The sequence below is a fragment of the Sparus aurata genome, chromosome 1 (assembly GCF_900880675.1).
Source record: "Sparus aurata chromosome 1, fSpaAur1.1, whole genome shotgun sequence".
In the NCBI taxonomy this organism is placed as follows: domain Eukaryota; kingdom Metazoa; phylum Chordata; class Actinopteri; order Spariformes; family Sparidae; genus Sparus; species Sparus aurata.
The window spans coordinates 21,647,040-21,661,982 of record NC_044187.1 but is presented as its reverse complement, the minus strand read 5'-3'; the positions used below and the strand labels follow the sequence as shown (position 1 = coordinate 21,661,982).

Genomic DNA, 14,943 nt, shown 5'->3' with positions numbered 1-14,943 from the left:
AGTGTTTGACCTCAGTTCACCCAACAGTTGCTCAGCGTTCAGTGAGAAAGGACAAGTGAAGGGAGACAGAGATGTGTGTAACCAGCGGCATTGTGCCTGCTGTCACGTATCCATGAATGTGCGCACACACAAACACTATTAATAGTTCATCATGGAACTTCTCCAACGTGCGAGTTAACCAAACACAATTATGGCATCAAGTCAGAAATTTGAAGGACAACAGGCGGTCAGTGAGAGTTTGGAATGTGAAAGATAATGCTGATATCTTTGACTTTGAAACATACCCACGTGACCGGGCCATCACCCAAAAGAGATGACTTCTTCTTTCCCCTTACTGAGACAACTGCTGTGCTCATGAGAAACTTGATGAAGATGTTTTCATTTTAGTGACCTCTGATTGACACATCACCACCTTTATAATCACGTCAGAGGTCTATGATGAGCTTTAGAGTGGGTCAGAGCTGCACATCAACATCCTCTCCCGTTGTATTCATCCCTCCTCCGGTCAGGTGTCAAAGTTTATCTTTTCATGGTCATCTACACTATACATGTCTGTAATCAGGGTACACAGGCAAGCTGTAACCATGGTAACAACTACCTGACAAACGGTATACCAGATTTCACTGAAGGAAATTAAAACTGATACATGGAAAACGGAGGGTTGCTGCTTTACAGGAAGTTGAATGAGTGATAAAGTCCCTGATATGGCTCCTGCCAAAGGCTCTGCACCATCACCACATTTTATCATGTGACTAAAGAACTAAAAAAAAAAAGTGTGAAAGTTAATCAGCCTGACGGCATGTTTAAGTGGGGGTTTTTGAGTGTGTGCATGCAGGCAGGTTTCCCAGCACTTGATGTTGTAGTCCTGACCTGATTCCTATCTGGACTGTCAGACTCTAACAACGTGCTGGACTGGATTTCAGACAACATAAATCAACAAACACATCCTTTCTCTTGTACCAAATTTTTATTATGAGCAATTAGTTATAAGTCTATCTCCCACAGCACAGAAGACAAAACAATTGTGAGCAGATGAGAATGAAATAATTTTATTGGTAAAGGGTTTACAGTATATTGTCAGACAAGAATTTTGAACAAGATCAATGTCATTTAACTCAGATAGAGAACATGTTTATTGCTGAGCGCTACCTAACACAATCAAATGCAATGATGCTGCATAACAGATACATTTGTGAACCTCATTTCTGTATTCTGTATTCTCTTTAGTGATGCTGTTATGGTTTTCCTTTCATTCTGATTTACTTAATATATGTATACAGAGGATTAAACTGTTTCAATAAAGGGCATGCATGTCACAAATTTTCTTGTTTGTCAACTGACCTCAGTATGACATGTGATTTTTATCTTTAGCCGCTGAAGCCCAGCTCTTTGTACTGGACTTCCATGTCAGCAATGATAACGGCCATCACATTCCTCAGGGCCTGCTGCCCAGCGGCATCGAGTCCTGCCTTCTCCGTCATGACTTTAATAATGATCTCAGTCATATGCTGAGGAGAAAATACAGAGAATCATGCTGACTGCAAAAATGAAATGGGATGCAACAGATGCAACATTCCCTCATGTACATCAGCCTCACCTTGAAGTTATCAATGGCGACCTTGTGCTTCAGGGCGTGGCTGTTGGCCATAGGCTTGAGAAGGGCAGCATGGTCACCTTTGGCCTTCAGAAACTCAGCCAGTTTCTTCAGCACAGTAGAACCGTGGGCAGCAACTGCTGCGTTACCAGCCAGGTCACCCTTGGCAATACCCTCAAACTTTGGGAACAGCTGCAAGGTCTCTGGGTACTCTGTGAATAAACTGAGAAGAAAAGGAAAAATATGAGGATTCAACAGAGATAACACACCACTATAGTCCAGACTCAGTTAAGCTACCATTGAGGAAACTGATGTCATGTATTCTGTATTTTTTGCAGATATTTTAGCAACTTGTCGGAAGACCAACATTTTATTACCATTATTTTATTACTCTTTTGACGCACCATGCTACCATGGCAAATATTGCACTTTTTACTCCACTACATTTGTTTCAATATTTCTATGACTTTTTTTAACTAGTTACTTTGCAGACTGCTTGCTTGCTGCTTTTCTTAAGTTTTAAATTAATTAATTTTATCAGCGATCAGATAATCCGATAATCAGTCAACACCTTGTGTACAGCATACTTTTACTTAAGTACTATGTGTGAATTTCATTTAACCCAAGTAACATGTTAAGATGATATCTATATTTTTTATTTAATAACATAAAGCAACAATCTAATTTAAAGCTTCAAGTTGGGAAATAAAACTCACAGAAATATAATTAAACAGGCAAGTGAATAAATGGATGCATCCTAAATTCCATTTAACAAAATCCTGGCTCACAGTTCACCTGACCTACGGAAAAAAGTTATCTTATCTTGTTAGAGGCACAGACCGGTTCAGAACAAGGCCTCCGTTGACAGAGTAGTCTGCCTCTACTGGACCCCAGAACTTCAGGACCTTGTCAAAGTCATCCATGATCTCAGCAGATGGAGAAACAAGCCACAAAAAACACCAATCTGAGGAATACAATTGGAGAAAATAATAGTAACAGTCACAGAAAATTTGAATGTAGCCAGTAAGAATTAGTGCATTTAAGGACAAGTCATTACTAGAAAGGATACGTGACCTCAGCTGCCCTTACTGTCCGTCGTGTAACCCTACATAATTCATGTGAAATGTGAAGCTGTAACATAAGATCATTTTCTTTTCTCTTCAAAATAGGTATTTTTTCTCAAGGCTAATCGACTGTATTTTAATTTCTGCTGACAGTATTTTTCTTAAAAATGACTTTTTAACAATATTTCCTCTCTTTGTATAAAAAATTAAGATAATTCTCCAGCAGGACATTTCTCTACATCCTGATATTCAGCATCATAATAAATAACCAAAGAAATATATCTTATCCTGAATTCCTGAGTATCAAATTCTCACCAAATTTAATCACTATTATACCGTAAATCAACATATAAATTGATAAATGAGGATTATAATTATATTGTATGAAGTAGTATGAAACAGTTGTATAAAACAACAAAAAAATCCAGGACCTACCTGTAAAGTAATAAATATCCTGTGTCACTGTATTCAGTTCTTCTTAACCTGTCTGCCCCCCTCAGCTTAAACTGACCTTTTATACTCCCTCCCTCTCTCCTTTCACCAAATAATTCCAGCCCTCCCTTCCATCTACCTCTCTTCACAACACTTAGAAACTTAATTTGGAAACTTTTGAGTTGTCTTTGATATCATTTTGACTGGGGGAGTCTTTATTTCTGTTTCTGCTCTTTTAGCCTCCGTAATGTCACTTTAACAAAGAAGAACGTACATACCAAAAAAGATATGCAAATGTGTGTGTGTGTGGGTGTGTGTGTGTGTGTGGGTGTGTGTGTGTGTGTGTGTGTGTGTGTGTGCATGCGTGCGTGTGCATGTGTGTGTGCGCGCGCGTGTGTGTGTGTGTGTGAATATCTTTAGATTAGACACAGCAGTGTTTGGTTTAACAGGTTTGTGTATTTGCAAAGAAATAACAAAGCAGGAGACATATTATGCTCATTTTCAGGTTTGTAATCTTATTTTGAGTCACTACTAGAATATGTTTGTATGCTTTAATGCTCGAAAACATCAGTTTTCTCACACTGTCCAAAGCTGCAGCACTACATCCCCCTTCTGTCTGAAACAGCCCTTTTTTAGCTCCTGTCTCCTCTGATTGGTCAGCTCACACATGCCCGACCCAGCACTGCTAACAACAACACATGCACAAGAACATAAATATAAAACACTAAAAAAAAGAAAAAAAAAACTAAGAATCATAACAGATCTCCTTTAAGAGAAACTAAAAACAAGGCAGAAAACACAAAGTATCTGTTCATGGCATTAGTACCACCTGCCACTTTGTGCATGTACATCATCATGATCAAATGTAGTCATGAAGACACCTTTTGTAGCACGAACACAGACTATTTTGCCAATATTTTGTGTTGTGTATACTATGCTGATTTGTTTTGAATTATACTTCTCGCAAATGTTGAGTAACAACAAAACCAAACACCGGAACTTTAATTCTATTCAGCTACAATCCCCCTCTTCAGTCGTAATTTAGAAGCTGTGATTAACAGATTAATTTTTAGACTGAAGTATCAATATTTAGCTTACCTTAGTTTACCCTACTTGAATCTTTTTTCTATTTACCTGGTTGTATATATTGTACTATTGTTGTATATATGTTAGAATTTTTTATCTTTTTTAATACTTGTTTGTATTGATGTTTATATTGATACTTATTTTGTCAAAAAAAGAAGAGCTGCTATCCGTGTGTCATTATTTCTGAAACAATGATAATACACATCTATTCTATTCTATTCTATGCTATCTGTATCTAAAGCACTTTAAAGTGCACTTCTAAACCCATGGCCTGACAATATAGTCACTTCTCTTGTTTTTATGTTCAGTGTGTTACTATTTGTTAACAGTGTTTGTGTGTTACAGTCTGTGAACTCCTCGTTGCCTGTGGTTTAAAAAACCACCAGGCCCTCTGCTGGTTGGTTAACAGTTAACACCTTTGGTTACCACAGCGGGTAAAAGGTAAGCCCCTCCTCTTCTTCGCGATGATTGGTCCAGACTATAACGCCGCATGACCTCTTATCCAATAGCAGCTCTAGCTCGCGTCACATGGTTTTCCTTCACCCGGAAACTGGCAACGAATGTCAAAACATGTATTTTATTTGACGTGGAAGTTGACTGAAAGTTTGTTTTCTCCCTACTTGTTTTACTTTTAATCACAGCGGTTGTTTAGCGGAGGTGTTGTCCGAGATGATGCAAGCTTTGAAAGGCGTCAGACACCTGCACTCCAGTACAGTGAAGCAAGCAGGTAACTGTGGCAGTGTTGGTGCGGTACAGTGTGTTATTAAAACCAGGATAAGTCCTTTAAAGGGAGGACAAAAGTGAATTAAAGTGCTTAAGTGTTTACATGCCTGCTGAATTGGAGATGTTGCTAGTAATGTTGCTTATGTAACATTGTGTGTTGCAACTGCGTTATAAGAGCGTTACAATTTCCTTTTCAACATTTAATGTGATCCAGTTATTCAATCAATACCAAAACTGGGTATTGATTACACATAAAAAGCACTAACGTTACATTCACAAGTACGAAGGCGTCTCCTGTTTGGCCTGCGTGTTAATAATAACTAACATTGATGTGGAACGACTGGGTCACACATACATGAGAAAACAAAAGAAAAACAGAAATGCCAAACATCTGTTGATTTCAGTTTCTCAAGTGGGAAAACATCTGATGCGTTTCACTGTCTTTTAATTGATTAAATAATTAATCAATTAATAGGATAAATAATCAACAAATTTGAGAATGTGGACGGAAAGTAAGTTCTTATGTCCAGCCTAATTTACAGAAGATGAAGGTGAACTTGTCAAATTACTTATTGTGTCTGACACAAAATTATTCAATTTCTAAGCTTATAATGTCATGAAAAGCAGCAAATTATCTGGTTCAACAAGCTGGAAGTTTTCCCTGATTAATGACTTCAATGAAAATCAATCAATCATCAGAGGTGATTGAAGTTACTTTAGGCGCAGAGGCCCTTTTTATTGAAAGTGTGAGTTTATCTTTCTGGTAATTTGACTGGATAAATAACGTCACCAGGTCAAGATGAGAGAAGGTAGACGACAGAAGAGTAAAGACATGAGTATAACTAAACCAGTGTGTTGTGTGTCCAGTTTCAGAGCTCTGTGTACCGGTCCCATGGGGAGAGATCAGAGGGAAAGTCTGGGGTCCTGATCACGGTCGTCCTGTGCTGTGTGTGCACGGCTGGGCTGACAACTGTGGTACATTCAACAACCTCATCCCCCTTCTGCCCAAAGGTAACTGTTTATCGTGACCTGAAGATCTCACGTAAAACTAAACACCACCCAAGTTTTAGCTCTTCACACTTTATTTTACCCTAAACCAGCCACCAACTCGAGAGTGAGGCAGCTAATTTTTAAATTGGCAAATCTTTTGGGGTTCGTCCGAGCTTTTAATCACAACTGTGAACCAATCATTGATACAATATAAGATTCGTGCCAACGTTGTGTCAGAGCGTATTTCCCAGTCAAATAATCTTGCCCTGCTGATGGAATTGAATCCGAGGGCCAAACTTAAAGAAAATCATTACTTAGAAAGCATTTGGAGTGCAGCTAAAGGATTTTGCAAGTGATGTGAACATGATACATCACCTATTGAGAAACGTCAATATGGTACATAGGCCTACGTGTTTAAATATGTGACTGTTTCAGTGGTTTTGCAGAAACGTTAACTTCCAACATTTTATCCCGGCAGCTTGGCTGATTCATATATTTGATGCAAGAACGGAAATTCAAGTTCACATTACATAGAACAGCATCAGTCAATAGGGTACGTTCTGCTCTCTGCATGTTCGTCTCTCAGACTTTCCAATGTAATCAGTGTAACACAGCAGCACAGTTCTGAAGGTTCACGCATTCAAGCCTCTCTCTTTCATTTTTGTGCGTGAGCTTCTGTAAAGCCTGCTAGTTCTCAGTGTTGTTACTATTATTAACCTTGATCTGTGTCTTCAACTATTCTGTGAAGAATTGAATTGAATGGATGTGAGCCTGTAAAGTCTTTGAAAAGTCCCTGAGTTTTATTTTAAGAAATTGTGAGAACCCTGACTCACTTAATTGTTCAGTTAATTAGTCGTCGCCTCAGGAAAGTGTGTCGGTGCAGGTGCTGATGCTCAGCTGTTAGAACAGCTGCCTCCCATCCAGCAGGCGGAAGGACGCAGCATGTTATCTGATTATGATATTACTACCACTGTCCTTTAAACAGATGCTGACATATTTTAGGGGATCTTTTGCCTCAATGCATTGCAGGAATTGATTTTGTTTTTTAAACATTCACTTAGTGAGACTCTTTTCTCTTGTTCCTCTCAGAGTGCAGATATGTGGCTGTGGACCTGGCAGGTCACGGTCTGTCATCACATCGTCCTCCTGGGGTTTTCTACACTTTTCCCTCATATGTGATGGATGTTCGCAGAGTCGTTGATGGTGTGTGAGTTCAGCAAGCTGCACAAACTGATTCTGAGCATATTTGAATGAAGAGTCATTCGGGTAATACAAATTTCGAAGAATTTTCTTACTTCAAGGTCAGCTTACTTGCTCTTTTGACCTCATCTCACAGTTTATTCAGCAGATTATACAGATAAGTAATCTCCATGGCAACCGGCGCGACTGAAGCTGAACGCTCCTGTTAATATCTAAATTTAAATGAACCTTTAGTGTGAAATCAAAGATGCAATGTGATATGGCACACATTTGCTTTGCAGTACACTGGATCTGAATGGAGTGGCACTGCACTCCCGTGATGGGGCGGTGCTTTTATGTTTCAGTCTGAAAGCCTTTCGTACAAGTAGTATTACAATTAGCATTGTAGTGTTTATATCGAAAAATGCGTGTATTCATGTTGTGATATTTCAACTCTGGTGTATGTACTGCAGTTAAACCACAGTAGTGATGTTGTCTTCCAGCTAAAAAAAACAATGTCCATATGTGTGATGAGATACTGAAGCTGGTTGATGATCTGTGAAATTAACTCCCACAGCTCTGCAGTGGAATAAATTCTCCATCATAGGCCACAGTATGGGTGAGTGCGGCCATTTTAAATGCTTGTTATGCACCATGTGTCTTATATTTATGTGTCAACTGTCTTTTATTTCATTTCAGGTGGAAATATTGCTGGACTGGTGAGTGACACTGTCGTGGCAGGCTGTTTCATCTAGTTACTACTGCGTGCCATTAAATCCATGTTGTATTTCACACAGTTCAGCGCGCTGTATCCTGAGATGGTGGATGCTGTCGTACTGCTGGACTCCTACGGATTCTTACCTACAGATCTGGTACTTCAACAGTTTTGACTAGATTGGGCTGTTAACTGTGACATGTACACGTTCTGGAAAACTTAAAGCAAGGTGTGATGAGACTTTCAAAAGAAAATATGTGAGCCAAGGGTCGTCCCACCGGTGATGTGATAGCAACCAAAAGAACATGTGCAGCATATAAAAGAAACAACACATTTTGTCTCTGTATAATCCATAATTGCATTTTATACCACATATTCAAGTGACAGTTATGTTGATAATTACATCATTAGGAATTATTGTACCTTACTCCTTGGTTGTATCCTCTGTCCTGGCTTTCCATCGTACTTTGTATGATCATGAAACAGGTATACAGATCTCAGGTTGTAATGTAGGTGATAACTACAAACAAAACTCATTACGTCATTACATTATGCGTTGAAAACTTGAATGCTGAAGTAAACATGTATGTAACGCTGTGATCCTGCCCTCTCACTGAAGTTACGTAGAGCAGAAACAAGTGATACAGAGACAACATTCATCCTGTTACAAGACACTGTACCATAAACATGATTGAGGAGCTGATATTTTAAGGGAAAAAAAGTTACATAATGTTGCTTTAAATTGCGTTTTATGAGTTATGAAAAAGCTCTTAGACTTTTATGAGGGTGTCTGAGGAACTCCAAATTGTGAGTTAATGAAAAAGAAACATTTGTAGGGGGGTTGAAATTTTAAAATGAAAGGCGTCACATTTAAGAAATGTTTTAGCCACCAGTGTGATTGAGTCCAGCACAGTTTTTTGTCCCTTGGGTTCACGCCAAGCATTTATGTTACATTAAAGCATAACTCGCTGCACAACCCACTCTTGTCAGTAGTGTTGAATGGGTTCCTGCATCTTTTTGTCCATTTCCTTGCAGAAAGAAATACCTAAAGTGGTGAGACAGGGCTTTGAGGAGTTGCTTCAGTATGAAAAAAAGCCAGAAGAGAAGAAGACAAGAGTTTACACTTATGAAAATGCAGTGGAGAGGTATTACACCCCCGTCTTCATGATGTTTTATAAAACCACTCAACATCCAAGCATATAACTTTTGTCTAAAAAGAAAACCCCCAACCTTTTATGTCTTTCAGGCTGTCGGCTGCAAACCCGACTCTGTCTGAACAGTCTGTGCACATCCTTCTAGAACGAGGTCTAGTTCAAGTTGAAGGAGGCACGGCTTTTTTCATCCTCTTTGTTTTTATTTTTGCTATGAGTGCTCCTCAGAGAAAAAAATCGAGCTCACTCTATGAATAATCTCACTTCGTTTCTGCTCTTATGTTGAAAATATATTTTCGTCTTGCAGGAGTGGTGTTCTCCAGGGACTTTCGTATTAATCTGGTAGGTCTCTGCTGAACTGCACCGACTCATCACTTTGCCTTTTTCTACCTCGCAAATGTACAGCATGCAGACCATGCACAGTACTTTTTGTCTTGTGTTTCCAGAAAAACATAGTGCGCATCAGTGTGGAGCAGAGTCTGGAGATGCAGTCGAGGATAAAAGCGTCTGTTCTAGTTGTTCTGTAAGATATTCCTCCACCTCACAAATCTTTAATACACTCAGTACAATCCTTGTAAATTGTACCTAACTGACTATACATACAATCTTTCTCTTTGTCTCTCCAGAGCAGAAGACGGCTTTGAGAAGATGTTTTCTGAACCAGATCAAAAAAGATTTACATCAGCACTTCTCCAGGGCTATAGGGACAGAAATGTGAGTGTATGTTCACAGTCTGCTTTTGTAAAGCAGGTATGCTTTCATCTTCATGTTTATTTTTAGCTGTTTAGCTGTGTGTGTAATTGTGACTAGTAGACAGATAGACAGCAACAAAAATGCAAAAGTAGCAGAGTAGTAAGAGCTCAATATCTCAGAGGCAGCAGAATTATTTTTGTAGCTGTGAACCGCAACAGCGACCTACATACAGTAACTTGGTCATGTGCTGCCGAAGAGAACGAAAACAGAGAATGTGCATCAAGTAAACATGTTCAATGATGGTCTCTGGTGATGGAAAAAATCTGTGTCAGAATACTAATGATTTTTAAAGCCGTTATAATCAATATGCCTCTGAGGAGGAAGAAGTGTTTGAAGATTAGCCCATACCCCTGGCAGAGATCGCTGAGATAGTCAAGAAGCTTCACAGCAAGGCGCCAGCTGTGGATGAGACTCACCCTGAGATGCTGAAGGCTGTGGACTGTGTTGAACTGTCGGCACAAAGTCGGGGACAGGCCAGAGGTGTGCTCCAAATGTCGGGGGTTCACACTGCCCAGCCTTTCTCAAAAGTTTATTTTAGGTTGCTGGAAAAGAAGCATCGCCTGGAGAGGAAGCTCTGACCGATTGAAGTTTTCTTCGTGTACTAAGGCCTAGGAGTTCTTTTAGGGATACTGCAGTAGTACGGGGTACAGGGGCCATTGCTACGAGACATCGGATCCCATAGTCCAAGTCAAAGCAGTGGCAGCATATTCGGCACAATTTTGGACATGTTTCCAGAGAGTGTTGGACTCTGACGAGGCTGTCCTTTGTCTTGGATCCTGTCCTTGATATTTATGAAGAGGATCTCAAGGTGCAGCCGTGGTGAGGAGAGTGACCAGTATGTGAACTTCAGAATTGTTTCTCTGCTTTTTGCAGATGATGTGGTTCTGTTGAATTCATCAGCAACTCAAATTTGAGGCCAGGGTTCTTCGCTGGGAAACAATGGATTGCCTACTCTGGTTTGGGGGTGCATTGAAGCCCCCAAGCAAAGGAGTTTAAGTATCCCATGGTTTTAATCATGAGTGACGGGAAAGTGGAGCATGAGGTGAACTCGTGGTTTGATGCTGGCTTTGCGCTGGACCATCGTGATGAAAAGGGAGCTGAGGCTGAAGGCAAAGCTTTTCAATCTCCTGGCTGGGCTCAGCCATAGAGATAGTATGAGGAGCTTGGGCATCCAGACGGAGATCAGAGAGGAGCCTCAGCTCCTTTACGTTGAAAGGAGCCAGCTGAGGTTTTTCAGGCATCTGATTAGGATGCCTCCCGTGTGCCTTACTTTGGTGGTTCCCGAGGCACGTTGAACTGTGAGGAGATCCTGGGGCTGACCCAGAACTCACTGGAGGGATTACTTACCTCATCTGGCCTGAGAATGCCATATAATCAATGTGGAATCATCACCTTTTTCTGCAGCTTACTCAGGTTTAGAGAGCTTTTTAGCAGACCTACAATGATTAGTCGATAAATCGAATGGCTTTGAATACGTGAGGATCTCTTGCTTCTGTTTGTCATTTATGAAAGTAAATAAAGAATCTTAGGTGTTTTGCACTGTGGATTGGACAAAAGAAGCAATTTGAAGACATAATTTTGGGCTCATTTTTGGGACTAAAGACTTGAACCGATTGATTGTGAAGAAAATGAGCAGAAAACTTGATAATTGCATCTCAGCAACAAATGTTAGACAGACACAGTTTCAAACTAGTGGGTAAATATAGCTAAAGAGACAAACACTTCCATCACTTTGACGGGGTCAAAGAATTTGAATCGAAGAATTGGACCAATACGACTTCTGTAACTGCTGGTCGTCGTAAATGTTGTGTTCATGTTGTGTTTTTTTATGCTGCCTCCATGTAGCTGAAAAGAATCAGTTATTGCAGGTTAAAATAATGCACTTTACACTTGTGTGATTGTTTCTGTGTCTGTCTTGCAGCACGAGGTGTTGACTGTACCAGGCGATCATCACATCCATCTGAACAAACCTGATGTCGTTGCTCGACCTGTATCTGACTTTCTGCAGACCAAAGTGCTCTCACAGTCGGCTAGCCTAACAGACGAGCAGGCCTCAAAGTTATAACGAGCACAGACGAGCAACAGTTTTGCCTTCACTCATATTACACATCGCTTTTGTACTGTACGTTTGAAACTCACCTCGATGCTTTAACCTCAGTCAACCTGCTGCAACACCATCAACTAGTCGCAGCATGTTACTTTTGGTGTACAGCTGCATTCATTTACATATTTTAACAGACTTTAATGTGTATTGTTTTGAGTGACAGAGCTATGTGAGCAATGTAAGCCATGTTTCACATCGAGCTGCTTGTCTCTAACTCCAGATGGTGCGTAAAAAAAAAAAGTGAAGTGGGAGTGTTGACTGATGGATCAGCAAAACGCATCTAAATTGTGGTTTTGGCTCAGTTTGTGTCTTTTGCTTGATCCAGTGAGTGGATGTTTTCACAACCAGGTTCACTCAATGTAGTGATTTTGTATCAAGCTGCTGTTGATCAAATATTAACTTTTTGGAGATTGTATGTCGTGTAGTATTATATGTATTTGACACATGACACATCCTGTAACATATCTCTTAAATTATTATTGACGACTTGAAAAGTAACAGTAAAAGGTAACATTTGAAAACATGCCTCAGTAAAAGTCTTTAGCTTGAAAAGAGTACTCTGCCGATTAAACATTGCACTCCTTTTTAACATTATTGTGACTCAGGATGCATGTTTTAAAAAAAAAAAAACTGTTCAAAATCGATGCAGCAGAATAGAGATGTTGTCTTTTTTCCCTTCATTACCTCCTTTTCTGTGGGTCCCTACATTACGCACAATGACACTGAACCACCGACAGTTTCGCTGCAATCCATTGTAAGCCGGAAGTCGATATTTCAGAGCCTGTATACCCATCTTCCCATCTAAATGACACCCTTAGCAAACTGATGTTATGAGGCAGCTCATAAGACCGCCACTCCATCTGGAGCCATCAAAAGGTTTCAGACAAATTCTTCACACATGTTCTCCCAAAAATCTGTAAACTAATTTCTGTGTGTAAAATGTATGGAGTTCCCCTTCGCATGTGACAACCGTAGACTCGTGAGGATGAAGCTTTGCTTCTTTGATCATTACCACTAGTGAGGAAAAAATGGTTCTTGAGAGTAGCGAGGTCCTGTTAACCAGAGAGTTAAGAGTTAATCCTTGATTTTTAGACTTTGTGTGTACTTTGTCAGACTGAGCTGTAACGTCTCAACTGCGCTTTTAGTTGAATGCTAACTGGTGTGCTAACTTTTATTCATTTAGCTGTTGTTTGTTTTGATGAAAGTCATAGATCTGAGAATTCAGTTATACTATAGGGTCAAAGATAGTGATGGTGCTGTACTGGACTGCATCCAGATGACTTTCTAATAGTTGATAGAGTGGACCAGAAATTAGAAACACCTTACTGTCATACAACTATGACCTCAATAATGCTTTGGACTGCCTCAGATAATACAGGCACCTAATGTAGCGTGTACAGTATTTGTTCATTATATGTATATATTTTAATTTACATATATATATATATATAATTTATTGTAATATTATATTTAATGGTATTTGAGCCACACTCTTTGATGAAAAATAAGGTTAAATATTTTATTCTGAACCAAACCAGATTTTGACAAACATGTATAGCTTCTTAGACCTTTATGAATATCTGGCGGGTTGAAGTCTACATCATGACTCCTCTCAGTTGTCTTGTGTTCTTCAGGCTGCTGAACTCCTCTCCTGGCTCTTTGCCTTCCTCTTCTCCTGCAGGTGTATTCACAGGGAGTAGTTTAAATCACCTTGCACCTGCTGTGTTTGAGGACTGTTTGAAATGCACTGCGGTGCGTCAGATGTCTTCCATGTCTGCTGCCTGTTGTTAATATTTTAGCAGTTGCCCACTTTCTCTGAGGTGTGTGTCCTCATGTTTAATCTCAAAAGTTTATGAGCTGTGGGAAGAGAGGGTGCTTGTGTTTGAGTGCCGCAGTGAATGCAGGGGATGAATCTGGCTTAAGAGGATCATTTATTGGAAATCTATAAAACTATGACTCCATAATCTCGAGAGATATTTTAATCTTTGACCATTTTACTGTCACCGCTGGTGGACTCAGCTGTCTCTCAGCTGCACATGGTGAGGGACGCTTTGGGATTGTAAGTCCGGTCGGTCGCCATCCCAAAAGAGTTGGTGTTTGACAAGCTTGGAGTCAGACTCAAAAATAAACAGTCTTACAAAATGGACCTTTAAAAGTAAAATCAATAGAAAGAAGACAAATAACAAAGAGAGATGCTACCTGAGTCATCGCCAGCCCCAGCAGACTTGTGGGAAGGTTACCTGCGGCTTCACCAACGCTGCCAGACACAAAGGTTTTATAGCTTTCCAATTCTGCAGCAGTATATGGCCTTCAGTCCTGCAGAGTCTGTCATCAGCCCGCCATGAGGGCTCACAAGGACCCTGCCAGTAACTCCTGTATGTGAGGCAGCTGAGGCCTGGGGATGAAGGAGATGACTCCTCACGGCTTCCTCACTCTTCCACCTGTTCCTCTGAGCACTTACCTGCTCCTCATCTGTGAGGTAGTTACAGCACCTGAAACCTCGATTTCCTTCAATTTCTCTTCTAACATAAAACATTAGGGATTCAAAAAGGAGAGAGAATATTCTAGATCCAAGAAGAAACTGAGAGAAAAGGGCAGAATTAGAAATCCATCTGCTACCTCAGCACCGCAGAGAGCACCATGAATTTATCAATACACAGCACAGTAAGGCTAATGACGTATCAGAGTCATGGTCTGGGCCATAGATCTCAGTCAGATAAAGGATCATTGAGTCAGGCAGACTAGGCAAACATTTTCAACTGAGCGACGCCTCTTCCCCTGTTCTCTCTCTGCTACCAGGAGATAGAGAGGCAGGATAGCAGCAGCGTTTTGTCAAGAAGGAAGCATAATCGCCTACACTCCACATCTGCACCGTCATATTTGGGATCCAATCAATCCATCAAATATTCAATCAAAGCAAATTAACTTAAAAGTTGTCCTACTCATGGGCCACCCTTATCAGCATGAGGGCCGCTTTTTAAGCCCTTCATTTTTTACACAATAGTTTAGTTATCCAAATGTTTTGTTTTCCAGCAGGACATGGTTTCCAGTTTTCCTGCACTTCTAATCTCTAATTGAGTTATTTTTCCACAGTTTGCAGCAGGTCAGCATGACCTCTGCAGGGTCATCATCCTGTTGACAGTTACTAATGT

At 40.2% G+C, this 14,943-nt stretch overlaps 2 protein-coding genes across 4 annotated transcripts in view; one reads left to right on the top strand and one right to left on the bottom strand.

The window, feature by feature from the left end:
• Window positions 1–1,033: 1,033 nt before the first annotated feature.
• Window positions 1,034–14,943, bottom strand: part of mb (myoglobin) — a 19,617-nt gene continuing 5,707 nt past the window's right edge. The window contains exons 2-7 of the mRNA XM_030416535.1: window positions 10,255–10,259; window positions 9,596–9,601; window positions 3,094–3,135; window positions 2,435–2,558; window positions 1,598–1,817; window positions 1,034–1,508 (exon numbers count right to left, since the gene is read on the bottom strand). Of these exons, the coding sequence (XP_030272395.1) occupies window positions 1,368–1,508; window positions 1,598–1,817; window positions 2,435–2,517 (444 nt within the window). The 5' untranslated portion in view covers window positions 2,518–2,558; window positions 3,094–3,135; window positions 9,596–9,601; window positions 10,255–10,259 and the 3' untranslated portion in view covers window positions 1,034–1,367. The remainder of the gene's footprint in view (window positions 1,509–1,597; window positions 1,818–2,434; window positions 2,559–3,093; window positions 3,136–9,595; window positions 9,602–10,254; window positions 10,260–14,943) is intronic.
• On the top strand, window positions 4,712–12,385 carry LOC115581423 (serine hydrolase-like protein). Of its 3 annotated transcripts, XM_030416492.1 has the most exons (13): window positions 4,712–4,903; window positions 5,767–5,910; window positions 6,979–7,092; window positions 7,646–7,687; window positions 7,768–7,787; window positions 7,866–7,940; window positions 8,819–8,928; window positions 9,030–9,109; window positions 9,242–9,276; window positions 9,381–9,457; window positions 9,561–9,648; window positions 11,609–11,729; window positions 12,132–12,385. In XM_030416492.1, the coding sequence occupies exons 1-13, from the start codon at window positions 4,846–4,848 to the stop codon at window positions 12,152–12,154; spliced, it is 987 nt and encodes a 328-aa protein (XP_030272352.1). In that variant the 5' UTR covers window positions 4,712–4,845; the 3' UTR covers window positions 12,155–12,385. The 3 variants fall into 3 exon arrangements, with proteins under 3 accessions (XP_030272352.1, XP_030272345.1, XP_030272360.1); XM_030416485.1 differs by having other exon boundaries at window positions 11,609–12,385; XM_030416500.1 differs by lacking the exon at window positions 7,646–7,687 and having other exon boundaries at window positions 11,609–12,385.

Coding starts and splice junctions, on each gene's coding strand:
- LOC115581423 (XM_030416492.1), top strand. CDS start 4,846: ATGATGCAAGCTTTGAAAGGCGTCAGACACCTGCACTCCAGTACAGTG. Junction 4,904..5,766: donor CAGTACAGTGAAGCAAGCAG/GTAACTGTGGCA, acceptor TTGTGTGTCCAG/TTTCAGAGCTCTGTGTACCG. Junction 7,788..7,865: donor GTGGAAATATTGCTGGACTG/GTGAGTGACACT, acceptor TATTTCACACAG/TTCAGCGCGCTGTATCCTGA.